This window comes from Alligator mississippiensis, chromosome 1 (genome assembly GCF_030867095.1).
Source record: "Alligator mississippiensis isolate rAllMis1 chromosome 1, rAllMis1, whole genome shotgun sequence".
Lineage (NCBI taxonomy): Eukaryota > Metazoa > Chordata > Crocodylia > Alligatoridae > Alligator > Alligator mississippiensis.
In genome coordinates this window covers 38,387,675-38,408,059 of record NC_081824.1, presented here as the reverse complement: position 1 = coordinate 38,408,059, position 20,385 = coordinate 38,387,675, and the positions used below count along the sequence as shown (strand labels likewise).

At 41.2% G+C, this 20,385-nt stretch overlaps 1 protein-coding gene across 1 annotated transcript in view; it reads left to right on the top strand.

Moving 5' to 3' along the window:
• SNTG2 (syntrophin gamma 2) overlaps positions 1 to 20,385 on the top strand; it is a 625,784-nt gene that overhangs the window by 393,883 nt on the left and 211,516 nt on the right. The window contains exon 7 of the mRNA XM_019492704.2: positions 15,902 to 15,989. Coding sequence (XP_019348249.1) covers positions 15,902 to 15,989 — 88 coding nt within the window. The remainder of the gene's footprint in view (positions 1 to 15,901; positions 15,990 to 20,385) is intronic.

Here is a 20,385-nt window from a genome sequence, read left to right as displayed (position 1 = left end):
TTTTCATTTTTCTGCTGGCGCACACAGAGCTTAGACCAAGAGATCAGAACAAGAAGACTTATTTTTAGATAATCAAATCTTGTAGCAGGGAAATAGTGGGGAAATACTGATGCTTATTCAATACTACAGCATGGGAGAAGACAGAAAGCAGGACTATCTTTCAAATGACAAGGTTGATTCAGAAGGTTGATCTTTGAAGAGTTCTAGTGGGTACCCATACTTTTTAAAAAAATTATTGTACATTTTGCAAATAAAAAAGGCTGAATTATCACTAAACCAGCCTTGTACCTTTTGTTCCATGTTGCTTCTCAATGTTATTTTTCCCCAGAAATTGATGCAGAAATATCTCAAATAATTTTAAAACCTTTTTTTAATCATTTGTCAATGTCATCCCTCTACCAGAGCAGATTATTCTCTGTTTCTGGTTTTTAGTAATTGACAATGAAATGAGGTTTTTAACAAATATATCAAATTTACCATGTGGATATGCATCCACTATGCACTACATTGAAACCAACTTGTTTTTCTTTGCATGTAAGCAACAGGAAAATGGTAACAAGTAGCTAGGGTGGGGTAAATCCTGGATGTTGAGTTATCTGGGGAGGGGGAAGCAAACAAGGCACCAGGCGAAGGCCCCCAGGCTAGGAACAGAAGTTGCACATAAACTGGTTCAAGTGATCAGAAACTGGTTTAAACCTGTAACAAAACATAAATTCAGTGCACATAAACCAGTTTCAAAATATCTGAAAGTTGTTTAAGATAAAACTGGTTGAACATAGTATCTGATTTAACTGACTGGGTAAAACCACTTCATGAAACTTCTGTCCCAGACCTCTTCCTGATTCAAGTTAAATCACAGTCCTGCAGCATCCCAGCATGCTTTGAAGGCCTGGACTGGGCTGTACTATGCTCCAGAAAGCAGGGCTGGCCCCACCCTCTGCTCCCTAGCTGGAGCAGTGAGGGCTGGCTGACAAGGGGATGAGAAGTGGGGGGCAAGCCTGGCTGGGGATGCAGCCCAGTCTACAGGGGGGTCGCCCCCACAAGCAAACCACATCTGAGGCCAGGGAGGGGGGTTAAACACCCCTTCCCCTGCTTAAACTTACTGCAGGCTGTGACTGTGGTCTACAAATCCCAGAGACACCTGGAAGCAGGAAGAGGAAGTGATAAGCAACCCTGTAGAGTCTTGCTGCTGTAAATATGGACTGCGAATCCCGGAGACCTTGGGGGCCACAGAAACAGAAAGTGAACACATAGCCCATGCTGGCGATGTGCCAGAGGGCTGTGGTCTAGCAGCCCCCCAGCTTCTGGCCTGAGCCACTGCAGGCATGTGGCTGCATTCCCTGAATCAAAGGAAAATGTCTGTCACTTCTGTTTCAATTTAATCTCTGCAGTTTAGACTAACCTGCAAAAACTGAAGCAATTCAGCCTTTGGCTTTTTGGCTGTCTGTACTTAGCTCCAATTAGCACATTCCAGGAAGCTGCTGCCACCCAAATTTATACTGCAGCTTTTAATGCAAAAAACCAAGGCAGATTAGACTTCCCTTCCCCTCACCACCACCCCTTCCCCAGTCTATAGTGATTAGCACAGTACCCCTTCCTTGGCCAAGCACTAACTTCACTCCCTACACCTTTGGTAATTACTTTTAGACCCTTTATATAGTAGGTTACGTTTGAAGTGAATGATTCTACCTCTATACACTGGGGTTCAGTCCCAATGGGGACTGAATAATGCCCTCTGTTCCCTAAAAGTCTCCTTCTCCTATATTCCCCCCTCCCCCCCCCCCCAATCATCAACACTGCTTTGGGCTGATATTCTGCATGCGTTTGAACATGACTACTTGATCTGTAAATATGGTGTCCAGAATTATTATGTGGTCTCACGTCCAAACATTAGCTGAGGCCATGACTGTGTGGCTTATAAGATCAGTCTAGGGTATATTCAGTTCTGCATGTCTATGTGCACTCATATAATTTATCTGAACTGGAAGGGCCAGATAGTAAAATGTTTCCATCAGTGGAATGTTTCCATGTCTAGCAGTGATAACAGTCTTCTGTTTTTGTTCCTCTCACTACTGTAACAATTAATGAGAGACCCACAAATCTAAAGTTTCTCTCAGCTGAATCAAATGTGAGCTCTGCTAGTGACTCAAGTAGGATTTGGATTTGACCCAGAATCCTATTATGGCAACAATGGTGGTTAAGTTCCTGGTCTGATGGAGTGAATAAATTTCAATTGCAGATACTACTGAGGTCTAAAATAATTTAGATTAACAAATGTGGCTCCCCAAACATTAGCCTACAAATAACATATGGTATTAAGATCATGTTACCAGTTGAAATTTAGTCTGAAAAGTATGCATGTACATATTTGATGGTTAACACAAGGTTTTTTTGTAGTTGTTTGGTTTTTTTTGCTTATTAAGTATGAAAGAAAACAGAATGGCATTGAACAGAAAAAGGGCAGCAATGGTATGTACATATTTAAAATGCTGTCCTCCTTGCAGCTGTTTTTTAGAATGATTTTTAAGAACTGCAACCTCTAGCTAACATTAAATATAAAAAACAGAATACTAACCCATAGGAAATAATGTATAATGTAGTTCTACTATGTATTAGACAGTCTATCAGCATTTTTCACCTGTGTTATTGTGCTTATCATAAAAAGGTGGATGTTTGATCCTTGGCTTACCCTAGATGGAAAACTGTAGGCTCGAGGGAGAATGGGACTATAATTTACCACCAACACAGAAGTTAGCAGCCTATTCTGTCCATATAATCAAGTGGGTTGATCAATAATACACTGAGAAAGCAATAACATCCGTCAGCATAAAAGTTACTCAAACTACATCTATTGTTAGTGCAAAACTCACAATCCACCAGCTGTACCGAGGGAGATACAGCAGTATTTTATAGACATTTAAAATGACATTATTGCTCTCTGCCAGCAGACAACAAAGTGCAGCTACTTCACACCAGGAAAATCTAATTATAGAGCTGGTGTAAATTGCCTTTGGGAGGTTTATCAAGAACAGTGGGATACTCCAGTGGCAAAAAGCTGATGTACCAGCTTCTGTACTGACACCTGGCTGCTAGTAGTATTGGCTTTGAAGGAAAACAAAAAGATATGAGCAGGTCATGTCAGTGTAGGCATACCACAGAAAATCCTTCAGGTTTTTCTCATGTAAGCTATCAAACTCAACCAATGCAAAATTGACTTAGAATCAGGGAAGTGCACAAGGCAATTTTATACCACCTATTAGTCCCAGGCCCCAGCCCAGGCTTGGACATAACCAAGGGTCCATTTGGTCCAATGCATCTAATTTACTTCCTCACTAATTAAATTATCAAATCTTCAGTTTTCTCTAATAATTAGCATTTAACAAAGAGTACTTAGTTTCATATCACACAACAGTGACCCACCAGTGTAGGACAGTGTAGGAGCACAGAGATGTATAGATTTTTTCAGTGGGGAAATTTTACCACAGCAATTACAAAAAAAAAAAAAAAAAAAGGCAAAGTTCTTCTGTGAGATTGTAGTTTCATCAATCCTTCCAATGTGTGGTTATTGGTACGGTCTTTTGGGCAAAGCTGATCAGCTGAAATTTCATACTAGCTACAGTAAAAACAAATAGAGCTCCTATAGCCTGTAGAATTTCAATATACTGAACAAATATTAACAAGTTCTTACAGTATATATGAGATCCAGTATAAATATTAGCTTCCTTTTACAAGGAACAGATTCAGAGACAGAAAAATTACTTGCTCAGATTTTCACGAGTAACACTTCATACATGCACATGCACATTTAGAATAAATATGCTTATTGCAGCTACCGTTAGAAAAAATCCCCACCTATGTAATTTTTGTTTTCTTTTGCTAGCATACTAAAGCAGCATTTCAGTGCAGGGAATTATTCTAGGGTACTGGATTTGTCTTTTTCTGTTGGATTTGTGCTAAAAGCAAAGCATGCATTATTTAATGATGTTCTGCACCATTAATTTCTTCTTGTGGATGCCAAAATTGATTTTCTGCTCCTTGGTATGTGGTGTTCCATACTGTTCCCTTCTTCAGCATTTCCTAAGAATGATGCAATCCTAATATTTTTAGTTGCACTAGTGTGGCATTTTTTTATTTTAAATTTAAATATTACAACTCTTTTTCTGGGGGATGCAGGGCCCAGGGCTGTCTTTGTTCTCATACCAGTTCTAGTTTTCTATTTTGTTCTATCGTATATAGTTTATTTTGAGTTCATCACCAGAGTATCTGTGTACCTTCCACTAGCGCATCATAGATGCATCTTCTGTGGTTTATTCTCTCATCTCTTGAATGCAAGTACATCAAGTCACTAAGGCTAAGACACCTGAATATTCCTTCTGTAAGGATAACTACATTTCTTTGTGTATATTTGGAGCAGAAATCAGTTACATCAGAAAGTGTGTTTATCTGTGTTTCTGACTGAGGGAACAGAGCTCTTCCATCTTAGTTCAGAATCAAAGAATAAACTTGGCTGTTGGCTTATGTCGGGATGGCTATGCTTTTACATAGGGTGACTACAAGTCCTGGTTTGGCTGGGACAGTCACAGATGTCATAGGCTGTCCTGGCACCACAGCTGTTTGGGGAAACTTGAAGCAAAAGTTCCAGGTTAGTGGAGATTGGGGGGAGGGGAGGGGTGAAAAGGGGAGTGCTGCTGTGTGTGTGTGTGTGTGTGTGTCCAGGCAGGGCAGCTTGGACTCTTCCTCTGTGGGGAGCAGGGGTCCTTCCTTCCCTCCTGCCAGCTGCTGGCAGAGACCTGGGCTCTGGGTGTGCTTGTACATGTGATGAGGTCTAGTCCTCAGGGTTTTATCCTGTGCCTCCTAAATTGAAACAGTGGGTTTTTAATTGAACCCTACCATTTAAATTTTTCCATTACATTATGGCAAGGGGCCCAATCCTCCCCCCCCCTTTTGAGAGCTTACTGGGTGGTGAGCTGTTGGTGGGCTGAGCAGCCCCTGAGCTACGGGGGGCCCCGGCCCTTCCCCCCATGGCAGCGGTGCTCTGGCACCTCTCCCCCAACCAAAGGCAGAAATGGTGAGGGGCCAGTCTTTGTTTTTTGGGGTTTGTTTTTTTTCCTTCCCAATGGAGCCTGCCTGCCTCTCCTGTGGCCATGGGGCAAGCTGACAACTACAGTGCATCGTAGCAAACTAAACTACAGCTCTAAGAGTGCCCCAAACTGGTGCATGTGTAATGTGTGATGCTGTTAAGCCACACGAATTACATTTTTGTCACTTGTACATCATGACAACTGTCATGTATATAAGCACCATGAGCTCTGGGGCTCTGCCTGGGACTACAACCCCAGCCAGGCCAGGCTAGGCCAATTCGTAGCTGCAGGAAGAGCAAGAGACTTTCCACCTGCACCTTTTGCTGCTCCAGGTGCTCATCCATATGCTGCTCCAGCTTCTGCTGCTCTGCTGCTCCAGGCACTACCTGTACAGGATGGGTGTGGGGGGAGGCAGAGCCCTATGACTGGCCTTGCTGGCTGTGGGGGTGCTGTATGCCTAGGCTGCATGGAGCCCTGCACCCCCCTTACCCCCCATTCCATGCACCTTTCCATGCCTCCTTCCAGATGCTGCAGCAGGGAGCCAAGGGGTGCCAGACAGCCTCATGCCAGGTGAGACGGTTCATGCATCGGGCTAAGGGAGACTCACAGGGGCATGAGGCATAGTCCAGAGGGGAGGTGGAGTGGTGTAGTGAGCCAGACAGGCAGTTGGGCAGGGACTGCTGCTACCCACCTGCCTAGAGCACCCTACTGCTCAGCCTCCACCTCTGCCTGGACCAGCACCTCTGTCTTGGGGGAGCAGGTGGGGAGCAGTGTCCTGGATTTCCTATAGTCCATATGATCACCCTACTTTTAGAAAACACATGTAGATCTCAACTGAAGAAGCACATTCTTAGCATAGTAAGACATTTGTTTGGTACCAGATTTAGTGTGTGATTTATTTAATTAACTATTCAGTGTTGTTACAATAATTGTATTACATAGCTACACCACATGACATGCAGTATTATCACAGAGGACAAGAGCCATCTGCACCAAAGACCTACACTCCTCCTCTCTTCTGAACTCCTAGTAATCACCGTGTCCCAATGTCTGACTATGGGCATTTATACACATGCTCCAGGACGTGTGTGCGGGAGGGGGGGCGCTCTCATTAGAACAGTTCCAAGAGCCACTCTAATTAAAGCACCCAGAGTGTCACATGTATCAACATCCCCACACTGAAAAATGGTGGTGGGGGCACTTTAACTAAAGCTCACCTAATGAGCTTTAGTTAAAGAGCCCCCACTGCCATTTTCAGCATGGGGATGCTGATACACATGATGCTGGAGTCTGCTGGAGTGTAGTATAATTATAGCACATCAGAGCAGCCTCAATGCAAGTGTATAGGCACCCTATGTGATTTCCTTGCTGTGAAGGTATGAAGGGCCTTTTATTTTCCTTTCCCTTTTCTTCTTCTGGGAATGTCTGCTGGGGTCCCACTCATCCTCTGAATTTTTGCTCGTTGTTGTGCTGCTCTATCCAGCACTCTTCATAGTCTCAAGGCCACCTACTGATTAGCAAAACATTTTAATTGGTATATCAGAATCCATTGGTTTGAAAAGCATAGTACTTAGATGCCAAACAACAAACAATGAGTTTAGAAGTAAATGGAAACCATGGCAATATTTGCCCGATTGATAAAAGACTAAATTTCCCCATCTCTTTACTGTTATGGTCTGTTGCAGGTAGAGTCGACTTGCTCAAGAGGGTAGGTAATAGTGCTGCATACTTTGCCTGAGGATTTACTCCATGAAACTATATGTTTGGTAATCCTTACATGGATGAAAGGAAAATTAGGCAATTTCATTTATTTTTCTATTGTGTATCATTTTTTTTTAACTGCGCATAGTAAAAAACTTGGGGACTGAACTGCATCAATTGGTTTTAAATATCAATTGTTAACTCATTAATATAGTCACTATAATATAATTCACTGTTAAACTTTATAAAGCCACTAATAAGCAATTTCTACATATTCTACCATCTTGGTTAATGAGTTCAAATCTCTGTCATTCCATCTTTGGAATGGAGCAGGCACTTGATGTACTCCTTTTATCTTAGAAAATGTATTTGCCAAATTTATAAACATCAGATGTGGCTTTGAAGGCTTCATTAACCTGCAGAATAACCTAAATAGTGCACACTGATTAGGTGATGTGACTGGTCTGGGAAGAGTGCATCAATTTGTTTCAATCCTAATGTGGTTATTAATGAAGTTCAGGAAGCCACATTCATCAGCCTGAGATGAATAAGGAAAATAAATAATGACTCACTAAAAAATGTACGAGACTTTACTGCCCATTTCCTCCACCTGTACCGTAAGTGTATTTCCCCAAATAGACTGGCCTGTAAAATGAGGTGCCCATATTATGTTTTCAGCTTCAATGTATCTAGCGTTTTCCAAAACGGAACTAAGTTCAGGAAAATTAACCTCAACTCTTACTAAAATTTAACATTTCATGTATGAAGTGTTACCTTATAAATATATTAAGAGGATTGCATTGCAAAGAAAGCACTGGCCACAGTGGCAAAGAAGATCTGGACTGAATTATCAGTCAGCCTTTTCTCAGGCAAGTAATTTAATATAGACATCCATGCCACTACAGTTTGAATAATGCTTACAGCCATGATGTTGGAATAAAATCCATTAATGATTGTGATACAATCCACTACTATTTAATGAGAGCTTCTGCTATGTAGCATTATAGAATCTTCTGACACTGGACACAGTCAGTAGTCCTAATTAGACCTAATTAATACAACATTGCTTCCTAAAACTTGCTGTGCCTAAAAGTCAGAGCACCATTACTGTGAATTTTCATGAATTTGCCAGCACTTCTTACAAAGTAGCTGATCTACAGTCATAAAACATTCTGTTTTAAGGAATTGTGCATTTTGCTTTGTTCACATTTCTTTCGTCTCAGATCCTTACTGAGTGGGAAGGATGGATTAATAATGACTTTCCACTTGCTGAAGTTTTGAGCTGCCATACTTTTTTTTCCCGCTCTGATAACGTGAATGGAAAAAGCTTCCTTAGATATACTCAATTTAGCTTATGAAACAAGGCCGGGTGGGTCAGTTTTGGACTTAGGAGAATGAATCAGGTTCAGAGGTGGAGTTTAAGCAAATTGTATTGCTGGAATGACTGAAACAATGAATCTTGATTTAGGTAAAGGTAAACAATATGAGGCATGCAAATTATTACAGATTTATAATTAAAAATAATACTGTATTGACTTGAATGTAAGATGAGGTGGTTTCCCCCCATTTGGCATATGGGGAAAAGTCCCTTGTCTTATAATCGCATACAAGGAAACCTCACTAAATGCATGGTCTGTCATTAAACTGCTGCCAAAAGCAGCATATGCTCAGCAATGGAAGTCAACTATGACGTTGATTAAATGTAGCCAACATTGAGTATGATTGTAAAACACATGGTCTGCATTGGGCAAACATGTTGATGGGAAACTGTTATTTTTTATTACAAAATAACTAAAAGAAACTACATGAACACAAAACTTGACCACCACCCCTACAATGATACCTTGTTCTTCTTATACCCCTTTTTACCATTAACACAGTAACTTCTCATGAGCCACCCCCAAGCCAGGCTGAAGTGATTCAGTCTTTGCAGATTAGTCTAAGCTTATGAGGAAAGATTGAGGGAACCGGGCTTATTTAGTTTAGAGAAGAAGAGACTAAGAGGAGGCTTAATACCAACCTTCAACTACCTAAAGGGGGGTTTGAAAGAGGATGGAGCTAGACTGTTCTCAATGGTGGCAGATGACAGAACAAGGAGCCACAATCTCAAGTTGCAGCAAGGGAAGTTTAGTTAGGTATTAGAAATAATTTTCTTACTAGTAGGGTAGTAAAACACTGGAAGAGTTTACCCAGAGAGGTGGTGGAAGCTCCATCCTTGGAGGTTTTCAAAACCCGGCTAGACAAAGCTTTGGCTGAGATTATCTAGCTGGGGCTGGTCCTGCTCTGAGCAGGGGGTTGGACTACATGACCTCCTGAGGTCCCTTCCAACTCTAACTTTCTATGATTCAATGATTCTAAGCTGAAGAGATTGAACTGATAAGCAAATGAACACACATTCACTTTTGATTCAGGAAATACAGCCACATGCCTGCAGTGGCTCAAGCCAGAAGATAGGGGGCACTAGAGCATGCCTGCCATCCACTCCAAGGCTTTCCCCCACCTCCCTGCTGGAGCAGAGGGGGCATGGCTAGGCCCCAACCTGTGCTCTGCCTGGGCAGGGGAGGTAGTAACATTGAATTCATAAAAGCTTGAATAAGAATAGTTCTCTCTCTGAAAAACTATAAACTGAAAATTATAAACACAGCCTGGGGGGGGTGTTTATTTACTCTTCCTGCTACCCCCACCCCCCAACCTCCTGAGGTCTCTCAGAAGGAGAGCAGCAGGACTTTATGGGGTTGCTTACCACTTCCTTTTCATGTTTCCAGGTGCCACTGGGATTTGTAGTCCACAGTCACAACCAGGACTAACTTTAGCAGGGCAAGGCAGCTTTGTACTTGGTGGAAGGTGAGTTTAACCCCTCTCCCTGGCCCTAGACCCCAGGTGGGGTTTGTCTGGACGGGGGTGGAGGCAGTGAGCCGGCCAGTGAGACAGCTTTCATTGCTCCAGCTAGGGAACAGAGGGGCAGGGCCAACCCTGCTCTCTGGAGCAGATCTCACAGCCCAGCCCAGGGCTGGAAAGCATGCTAGGATGCTGGGGACTGTGATTTAACTTAAACCAAGAAGGGGTCTGGAACAGAAGTTTCATAAACTGGTTTGACTTAAATCAGTTAAGCCTGATACTGCATTCGACAAGGTTTGTCTTAAACCAGTTGTAGACATTTTGAAACTGGTTTATGTGCACTGAACTTCTTTTACAGGTTTAAACCACTTTATGTGTAATTTCTGTCCCTAGTCTGGAAGTTCAGTGGATATAAACCGCTTTCAAAATGGCCAAAACCATTTTAAGATAAACCTGGATGGATGTAGTATCAGACTTCACTAATTTAGGGTACATCAGTTTATTGAACTTCTGTCCCAGATCCCCTCCAGATTCAAGTTAACTCACAGTCCCCCAGCATCCCAGAATGCTTTACACCTCCACTGAAAACCTCCCTCTCACAGGGTGGGTGCACTAGATTTGGCCCAAGTTGTCTGCTCCAGCCGAGCAGGGTGGCATGCTCTAGCACCATCCAGCTTCTGGCCTGGGCCACTGCAGGCATGTGACTGCATTTCCAGAATCAAAAGTGAATGTCTGTTCACTTGTATATAGGTTCAATCTGCATATCTTAGACTAACCTGCGAAGATTGAATAGATTCATCCTCAGGCTTTTTGACTGTCTGTACTTAGCCCTGGTAAAAGCCAGTCCTTCGACCAACAGGAGGTTTCTGACTTTCTATGGTTCTACTGTTGCACAAAGTAGTATGGCTCTCAGTCTCCATATCTGCAGTCCTTTGGGGCATTAACCCATACAACTTAGTTTCATATGTTAAGTCACAGTTCAAATTGATTCTCCCAGAAAATGATGCACCCCTTTCCATACACCTTATGCAAAAGGGTAGTCCAAAAATACATGCAGTACAGATTCTTCAGCCCCACATCCCTCTCTCATTTATACTGCCAATCTTACTAAGCACCATTTATGCTGAATGCCCCTCACAGGAAGAATATTTCATAATATCATCCATATGATATCTGTAAGTTCTCCTTTCAAGTTATCCTGTCACTTCTTTCCACACATTTGCCATTTGTCTGTCTGTCAGATCCCTATTTTTATCTTTCTTATCATATTAATCACCTTCTTATGGTCTTTCAAGCAATTTTATCCCAATCCCTCAAGTTTATTTACCCATACAAAGCTCTCCATCTTTGCATAGTGGGCTGGTGGCTGCCATACCCATGGCTTTTTCCAGTCTCCCCCATTCTCCTTAACATTCTTCCTGCAAGGCAATAATAGAAATATGTAGTGTTCCCCACCCCCTTCATTGTCTCTTTACAGAACATACTTATAAAACAAGTATACACAAGGCTTTCCAAATCTGGCATTCCCCAATCTTCTAATTACCTGAATTTGTATAGTTCCATTCTGGCTACACCTTCTTTTACCCCTCCCAAAATGTATATCTGACTCTGTCCCCTCCTTATCTGTTCCCATGATGGTGGATACAGCACTCCCATGTAAAGGATGATCAGCAAAAGTACAGTTTTTACTGTAACCACTTTACCTTTGAAAGATAACATTCTACCACTCCATGGCCCCAACATCTGTATCATTCTTACCTGTGACTTCTCCCATGCCTGTGTTCTTTTTCCTTTGGTGTCCACTGGCATTCCCAAAATCTTGATTACACCCTCTACCCTCCATAGCCTGAACTTCTGTAAATTCTTCCAATTCCCCACACCCATCAATGTACTTTTCATCTTATTTAATTTTGCTCCTGACACTTCACCATAGTCCTCAGTATGATTGAATACCCTCTTCACTGATACGTTATCCTCCCTCCCCTCTCCTATACCCCTCTTGATAATGCAGTTAAAATCCTCCACTGAAATTTGCTACTTACCTCCACCTACATACACCTCCAATTTCTTTCCTTTCTTTTGCTTTTTCCTTAGTAAAAATTCCAAGACTTTCTTTTCATACTCCATCACCATCCATTTCAGTCTCCCTTCCACAATCACTTGCACTTGCCACACTTCCACTTTCTCACTCTTGAACAAAATCCCTTAGTATACAACCTTCCCCACCTACCACAATGGTCCCTATCCTCAGCTCTTTACAAAACACTTGTAATCCCTTTCCCATGGGCTTCCACACTCCTGCAAACATATTATGTTTGCTTTCACCCCACTCAATATTGGCATAAGCTTATCCCAAATCTTCCTCAATAACACACTTCTGAGATTTATAAATGCAATATACAAAGTCATGCTTGTCCATTTACATTTCATATCTCTGTCACTTTGAGTCTTCTATGCTGTGGCTTGATGCCACTGGGTCTAATCCTCCCTCTGGTCTCATCTCCATAGTAGTCATTACCAGTTGTTTTATTGCTTTACCGTTTAAAAAAAGGTTTCCCTTTCTCCTCTCCCATCCCTTTCTGTCCCCCCCCCCCCACTTTCCACTCTGCATTAGACCCAGACCACATTCGCTCCAATGAGCTTTCGTCAACCAATCCCCCTCCCTCCCTCTCTCTTCATCCACCTTCTTTCTAAGCTTGATAGCATGTGATTTATTTCTTTTCCCAATTCGGCACTCTTCTTCTTTCTCTTTAGCCAAATCCTCTCTCCTCCTTCTTCCTGTATCATTCTTTCCTCTTTTCCTTCTCTCTCCTATGTATCAAAGTCACTTGTTCCATGTATGTTGCCTTTTTTTTCCCTTCTCTGTTGCTAGCTGCTCCACTTAGCCTACTGAAATTTCACTCCTCTCTTCCTCCCTGGCTCTTCCTTCTTGTGGTGTCTCCTCCACTGTCATGAATTCTAACTGAACATTATCTTCTCCACTTTTCCTTTCCTGTCTCTGCTGCTCCCCTGTAGATCTAGCTTTATTTGAGAAGGAACACAGGCATTGGCACTGTACGTGTCCTTCTTCCCCACAAATAACACACTTCAGTATTTCTTGGCACTGCACTGTCCTGTACCCTTTCCCTTCACATCAGTAGAATATTGTAGACTGGCAGTATACAGGCAAGTATCCTTCCTGCCTACACTTGCTACAGAGTTCAGGCTGTCTGAAATACATTGTAAATGCTCTGTGTGGCCCTACTTGGATTACTGCCAGGTGTATTATTCTGCCAGGACTCCTTTCTTCCATCCCCATTAGCACCCAGGCTCTCCACAATCCCATTCATATACCATATTTGTCATATATCTTCTCAACATACATAACTTTTGGTACATAATTCTACAACCATTTCTCTCTCTCTCCCATCTCAAGCATGGTTGTGTACATTCAAATAATTATTGTCCTTTTTTTTTTTTGTCTTTTCTCCTACAGTAAAACTTATCCACTTCAGTTCTTCTCTCTCACCTATTGCTGCATACATCTTCCAGAAAATACTCCTAACCTTCTTAGCTCCAGTATGAAATTTCCCAAGACTTCCAGTTAGGACAGGTGGCCAGGCTATTCAAATGTTCCACTTTAACATCCAAACTTAAAAAAAAAAAAAATCTATAAATTCATATCTATTCATTGTTTGACTTCTCTGTTCTCCTTCCCCTGTTACTACTGCTCTTACCCTCAGGTGTAGATTACCTGCCTGGTGCTCCAACTCTTGCTTCCTCCTATCTTCTTTCTCTTTGTAGATCTGGTTTATTCCTCCCACCAGTCTTCCTCTTCCCTTCAATCAATGCTTCATTCCTCATTTCTCTCTCCTGACCTCCTCTCGTCTTCTGTTCTTCCTGCTGACTGGACTCTTTCCTCATTGCTTTTTTCAATAAAGCTTCCTCCAACACCACCAAACCCACCACACTTTTCTTTCCTACCTTCTTTCATCCTTTCTTCCTCACCTTTGTCCATCTTCCATCAGATGCTGGATCATGGCTTCCACTATCTGATTCATTTCTTATCCCTTGGTCCACTTTCCCATCCAGAACTGTTACTCCCCTCTCCAAGACCACCACTGATGCTCTTCTAGGCTCTGAGAACTCCTCCTTCATCTCCATCCCAGTACTCTGTCACTGTCCCCCCAGAGCTTCTGGCATCAATCCAGGCAGTATACTGGGGCCTCCATCTGAGCACTGCACTTGATCCTAGCCAAAGGTGGCCAAGAAGCTGTGCCACTGTTGGGAAAGATAGGTTAGTACAGCCCAGCTGAATAAGACATAGGGTAGTGCCTATTAAGCACCCCCCCCACCCCCACTCCACCTCTCACTTTTTTGGGGAGCCATTATTTTGCATATGTTTTACTCCCACATCTGAGCTGTGCTTTTCTTTCCCTTTTCCAGTAATTCCTGTTTTTTCACCAGCCTTAAATGCCTGGGAAATATCACTAAATAAGGTCCCAAGCAGTTCACTCAGAATCCTTCCATTGGCTCCTCTCTCAGCCTGGTGCATATGATTAGTATGGCCCAACCCTCCATGAGGTAAAGCTAGACCATATTGCCCTTCCCCTTATCTGAGTAAAAATTTTTGGAGGATCCTAGGATTCAAGACAAGAACATCTACTCCTAGTCATGAGTGCGAGGCTAAGTAGCACATGGATCCTTTGTGTGCAGGATCTAGAGTACACATCCATACTGAGCAGTGCTGAGCTGTGGGGTCACTATGACTTGAAATGCCCTTGAGGATTTGCTCTGGTGGGGGCCAGCCCAATGAACTATGTGGTAAATCGTAATCTTTGGCTTTGGACCAATCTATTACATGGTTTGTTCTACATATAATAAGTAGGTGTCAAAGTGCTGCTTAAAAGTGTGTTTATGGAGTCCTTATGATAAAGCTTGCACCAGTTTCAGAAACATGTAACATACATCAATTCTGGATGAGCTAAGTTTATGGGTGCTATATGCAAATGGCTACAGTCATGTTTAATTTCAAGGCTGTTATTTTCAAATGTGTTCCTCAATTCTGTGTACTCAGGGAGAACACGGCTTGACAGTAAGGAGAGAGGGAAGGGGCTACCAGGGAAAAAAAGTTGGGGTGAGGCACTACCTGACCCCCTAGATTTACTTTCCTTGCTTTTGCAGTAGGAGGAGGACAAATTGAAGGCAAACCTCCAAAAATTAGATTGTATACTTGGAAAATTGTAACAAATTTCTAATTTTTTTTTTCATATATAGAACCTAATTATTGGGGAATCATCTTACAACCAGGGTCATTTTCTATTTGAGTAAATATGGTCATAATCATCAGTTGCTGAGAAATCTGAATAAAGAAACTAAAGAATTAATGTTAAAATGTTTACTGGTCAAAGAGTCCTCTCAATACAAATAGGGCCAGTGGTTCTTACATTAGCCTCAGTCCCCCTTCCTTCCTTCACTAGGCTCTGGAACTACATTCTAATGGTTTTCTTCCATCAGTATGATCACTTTGGAGCTGCCAGCTCCCTTTTCTAGCACAAAAGATTAAGCCCCTATGTCACCCCTGTAGATTACTGCTATTAAATGTGAAAGAAAGAAATAAAAAACATATAGATAGTTTTAGCCATGTACAAGCAACTTCAGTACCATTTATGCTATATTCCCTTGGAACCTCCAGGATCTGTAACCAGGAAATACAGTCTCCCCCCTTAAGAGAAGTTTAGATCCACCATAGGTCCCTTTTTCTGAGTATCTGAACAAAAATTCCTTCTTTAGTATACTAAAAGGCTAGAGGGATCACACCTTTTTTTATTAATTTAGTTCAATATATATTTAAAATTAGTCTCTTCTATATTGTTAGCTAAGCTGAATTGCTCTGGATAGCCAGGAAAAACAAGAGCCTGCTACCAATTCTTATCAGTCGAGAGAGAGAAATAATGTAATAACCATTTTTGATCATTTTATATAGTATGAAATATATATACACGTTAGTCACCATCCTGTGACAGGTGTATAGCATAAAATAATTCAGATATTGTATTCAGTCTTTATATAAACTCAGGGCATTCATTGACTTTTAACTTCTTAGATGTCTAATAATGATGTGTATACCTGCTTTCATCATTTGCTGGTGTGGCTTGACCCTCAAGATATTTTTAATTTCAATAATAATCATTAGTATTGGATTTCTAACAGATCAACAGAGATGTAGGTTTTGTAGTAGACTACTTTGCTTTCTCTGGCCTGTTCTTTGGTAAAGTACCTATTATTTGTCATACTGACAGGTACATCTACTGAGGAATGCTGGCGATGAAGTTACCATCACTGTTCAGTACCTCAGGGAAGCTCCATCATTTCTAAAGCTCCCATTAGGTAAGAGGAAATTAATGGATACAAATCATTTTTCCCCTTTCCGCAATATTTCTTTTTATGAGAAGACACCAGCAAAGCAGCAATTTTACTCTTGAATGCTTACCTACATAATATAGACTACAATGTAATATACTTTATTATTTAATATAGGTGTGTAGTATCCAATCCGTGATTCCATTTACAATAGCATAGTGAAAAGAAGCAGATTCTACAAAACAAAGTAACCAGAATGTCATTTATAAAGGGTGGACATAAAAAATTTATCAGAGTTGTCAAAAGCAGTTCCAAGGATTTGAATCCCAGCTGGATTCAACAACTCTGTAGCAGGTTTCTATCCAGCTTTTATTTAAACATGTAGCAGGGCCCTAAGTTTCCACCCACCCTTCCCTACCTTCTGTCTAGATTCACATGCAGAAGAAATACATTGATTGTATTCACTGTTTAAAACTGAGAATGAATTAATTCTTGGTGTTCTTTTTATGATATTTCAGTCATCCATTCGCAGAGTAGAACCATTGCTGTGATGTAAGCAAATAGTTTCCTGCTTCAGATAATATATAGGCTAATCTAAGTTTGAATCAAATTCTGATGTTGAAATTTTTCTGTCCAAAGTATTTGGCAAAGAATGACTAATAGGAAACATATTCACATAAATAAGGATTAGTTTGGAAATAGGAAAAAAACCCAAAAACCCTAAATGTGTAATGAGACAAGGTTTATTTTAAAAACAAGCACAAAAAAGATATAATTAAACTATAAGTATTTATTTGATATTTAAATAGTGTCTCGTTATTATTTTAGCCTCTATGGCAGGGTTTTCAACTTTTTTTTTTTTTTTTGGTAAGTGTATCCCTGGCGGCCAGACACGGAGTGGAGGGAGGGAGTGGCACGTGGCTGAACATGGAGCAGGGAGGTGGCGCGTGGCGGTGCTGGGTGGCGGTAGCGGCCACTGCATGCGAGCTTCCCCCCCACCTTCCCTGCATCCAGCCAGCCATTCAGTGCCTGTATGGCCTGCAGAGAGGCGCTACTGCCCTTGCCTCACCCTGGCCCTGCTCCTGGGAGGCAGCGGCACAAGATGGTGGGTGGTGGTGATCCATTCTCGCCTGCTTGTATATACCCCCTGGGCCTTTCTAAGTACCCCTGGGGGTACATGTACCCCAGTTAACAACCCCCGCTCTATGCTGTCATTACATGTATAAGTGCCCAAGGATTTTTTTGCATTATTTAAAAAGAATCAAGTTTACCCTACACAGATAACAGATAATGATGTCTGTCTGTTTGAATTGATTCTTGAATAGAACTGATAGAAATATTATTGATAAAATTGTCTAATACATCCACTGTGACTTGTTTTTTAGTTGCTCATAACTTTTCCACCTGCATCTTTTGGACTAAAATTTTCCAAGGTGGACATAGTTTCAGATAGAATTTAAAAAAAAAAAAAGCAGCAAAGACTGTTTAGCCATTTCTAAGGGAAGGGTAAAAGAAAAAGATATTTTGTTATTATGTTAAATACATTCTTACCACTAGAACTGTTGAGAAACTGGAATTACACTTTTGTGGGAAGCTGCAGAATTTCAAAATAAAATTTTGTTCCCAAATTGAATGAAAAATGAAATGTTGATATTGCCCATGCAATAGGGATTCCGAAATGTAATTGAGAAAAAGTGAAAATGACATTTCATTTGGACCTTTTTGAAGTTTTTCCAAGACTCTACAGAGGCAGGACTGCTAGCCACCTTGGCCTAAGAACTGGAGCTCTTTGGATATCCAGTCTGCTGAGGAGCCAGGAAGGTAGGAAACCTGACTCTGAGGCAACAGTTGCTGTGCTGTGAGGAGTTTAGAAGCCCTAGGAGTCCTGGCCCGGTGAGCTGGAGTGTCCCAGAACCTGGAAGCCCTGGAAGTTCAGTCTCTTAAGCAGGCCACAAAGGTACGAGCTCAAGAGCAAGGGCTGCTACCTCTCAAGCAGTCCCCTTCAGGCTGCCAAAAAGTCAGGAACCTGGAATTCCCGGTAGGGCAGCTGGCAAGAAGCAAGGTAGTTTTCCATAAGAATCCTGACCATAAAAGTGTACTTCAGTACATTGGTTGAGATGAACTGACATTTTATGATGGGAAAATGTTCTTCTGGGAAATTTTTAACCAGCTCAAATTACAGTCTTTTTGATCAGGGGCATACTTTGGATCAGGGACAAAAATGTTGTCCAAACTGACAGAACCTTGAGCTTGAAGAATTTGGGACTTTCCCTAAGCAGCCAGGGAGGTTGCATCTCCTGTTTTCACAATGCCTCTGCTGTTGTTGTTCAGCCAGAATGAGGAGGGAGCAACTTGGCTGACATGAAGAAGCCTGAGAAATTGAAATGGGGGAAGGTGCAGAGCCTGAAGGAGGAAATTGAGGCAGGAAGCCTGGGGAGGAAATTTTAGATTGAGAGCTAAAGGTTGAACTAGACTAGTGTGGGAGAATAAGACAAAGAGGGGAACCTGTTGCTGTCTGGCCAAAGAAACCAGTAGAAGGAGCCTGGAAGAAGACTGCTTAAACAAGGATACTAGGCCTGGGACAAGTAGCTATGGATAAACTGAAGGAAGAAATGCTACAGACTCATTCATTATGTATCCCTAATCTATCCCCATAGAGCATACCTGTGTAATGAATGGCTCATGGTCTCTGCTGAAAAATATTATCCTCTTTTTAAGAATACATGCAACCCTAACAATCCGTTAACACAGGCTTCTCTTGCTCTCATTCTCTCTCTCACACACTTTTTCATTTTTAATAACTTTTTGATGGGTAGTGAAAATATAGGGTTGGATTATCAAAAGCGTCTGGGAGAGGAAATTTTGAAAATCCTACCAATAATCCCATCTTCTTTCCTCTCAATCTGTGGGTCTACATTTCAGAAGAACTCCTTGTGTTGGAGTCTCTCTCAATATCTGCTCCTCTTTTCTTCCACCAATACTTATGTTTACTTTCTTCCTACTTCCCTGGTCACCAGAGACATCAAAAGAAATTAGGAAAAGAGTGGGGACTTCAGTCCCCAGTGCATTTATGGTTAATTCTTAAGTCTTTGTAACCTACCAAACTAGTGTTTTCATTCCTGTTTGGTGGGGTGGGGTTATTGAAAAGCTTATTTTGGGACTGGCCTTTTTCTATGAGCTTTTTAGGGGAAGATCATATCATGTTTTTCACTGCTGGACAGAAAGTATTATGATTTTGGGGACAGAAATTAGGAGAAGACACCCAGTCCAGTATTATAAGGTATTTCTTTTGTTCACTTTATTAATATCTAGACTGACAAAAATCAAGTCCAGGATATAATTTGCTACACTTGCATATGGGGAAGGTAAAACATGAAAAAAAAGGAAGATAGAAAATGCTAAGAGGTTTAGGGCCATTACAGAAGAAGCATTGCTGACATGCATGTTGAAGGCTACATTACATCTTGGGAGTTTTATTACCCAAGCAGAAAGGATGAGATTCATGTTTTTGAAGAAAACACTCCATTTCAGAAGATGAGTAGGATTTTTAAGGTATGAGAAGGATGAGTAGGAGTTTTATGAGTAGGATTTTTAAAGTATAATTAGAAATTTGCAAGAGTTTTTCTTTGAAGTGTCATCTCTTGCATTTCAGGCTTGATGCCAGACCAAAACAAAATGTCTCATCCTTCTTCATTCTTGTTTTATTGTGAGAATGTTTATAATGAAATAAGCACCCTGACAAATGGGATTATGCCTGTGGCATTATCCAGCTAATTTTGATGACTCAGGCTACATCAGGACCTTCTTTTCTGATGTTATAAATAATAAAGGCATCTCTGACTATCCATGGTACACTGATTTGATATTAGACATGATCCTGGTGCTTGTTTTACTGTGTTATGTAAACTAGACTGACTGACTCTTGTGCAACAATCTTTGACTGGTTGAAAAGTACAGTGATGTGCATCTGCTGAGTTTGCACTTCCTGTTGGGGTTGGAGGGTATTCACCTAAATTTGAACTGAGTGTGAAAATAATTGGGTGGCAATGTTTTTTGTGCCAAACATCCAGTATTTGGCATGTATGCCCAGTTCATATGACCATTGTGCTGTTATGCTGTACAACAGAAAAAAGCTGGTGAAGCTTTATTTCAGAAGAACGGAGAATCAAGTAGTAGATAGGAGGCATTTCATTTCTTTTTTTTTTTTAATCTAGGGAGCTGTTTGCACGTCAATATGAACTGAGGTTTTTGTTGAATCTTAGCATTGAGTGTAGATTATTTGTTACTATTTCTTTCTAAGGATAAGGAGTTGTTTTGGGGATTTGAGCTATCAACCCTATGAGATATACTAATAGGAAATTGATTGAATAGAAAGCTAAGACTGATCGCATTAATTGCAACGTTTTTATTCAAAATGTATAAA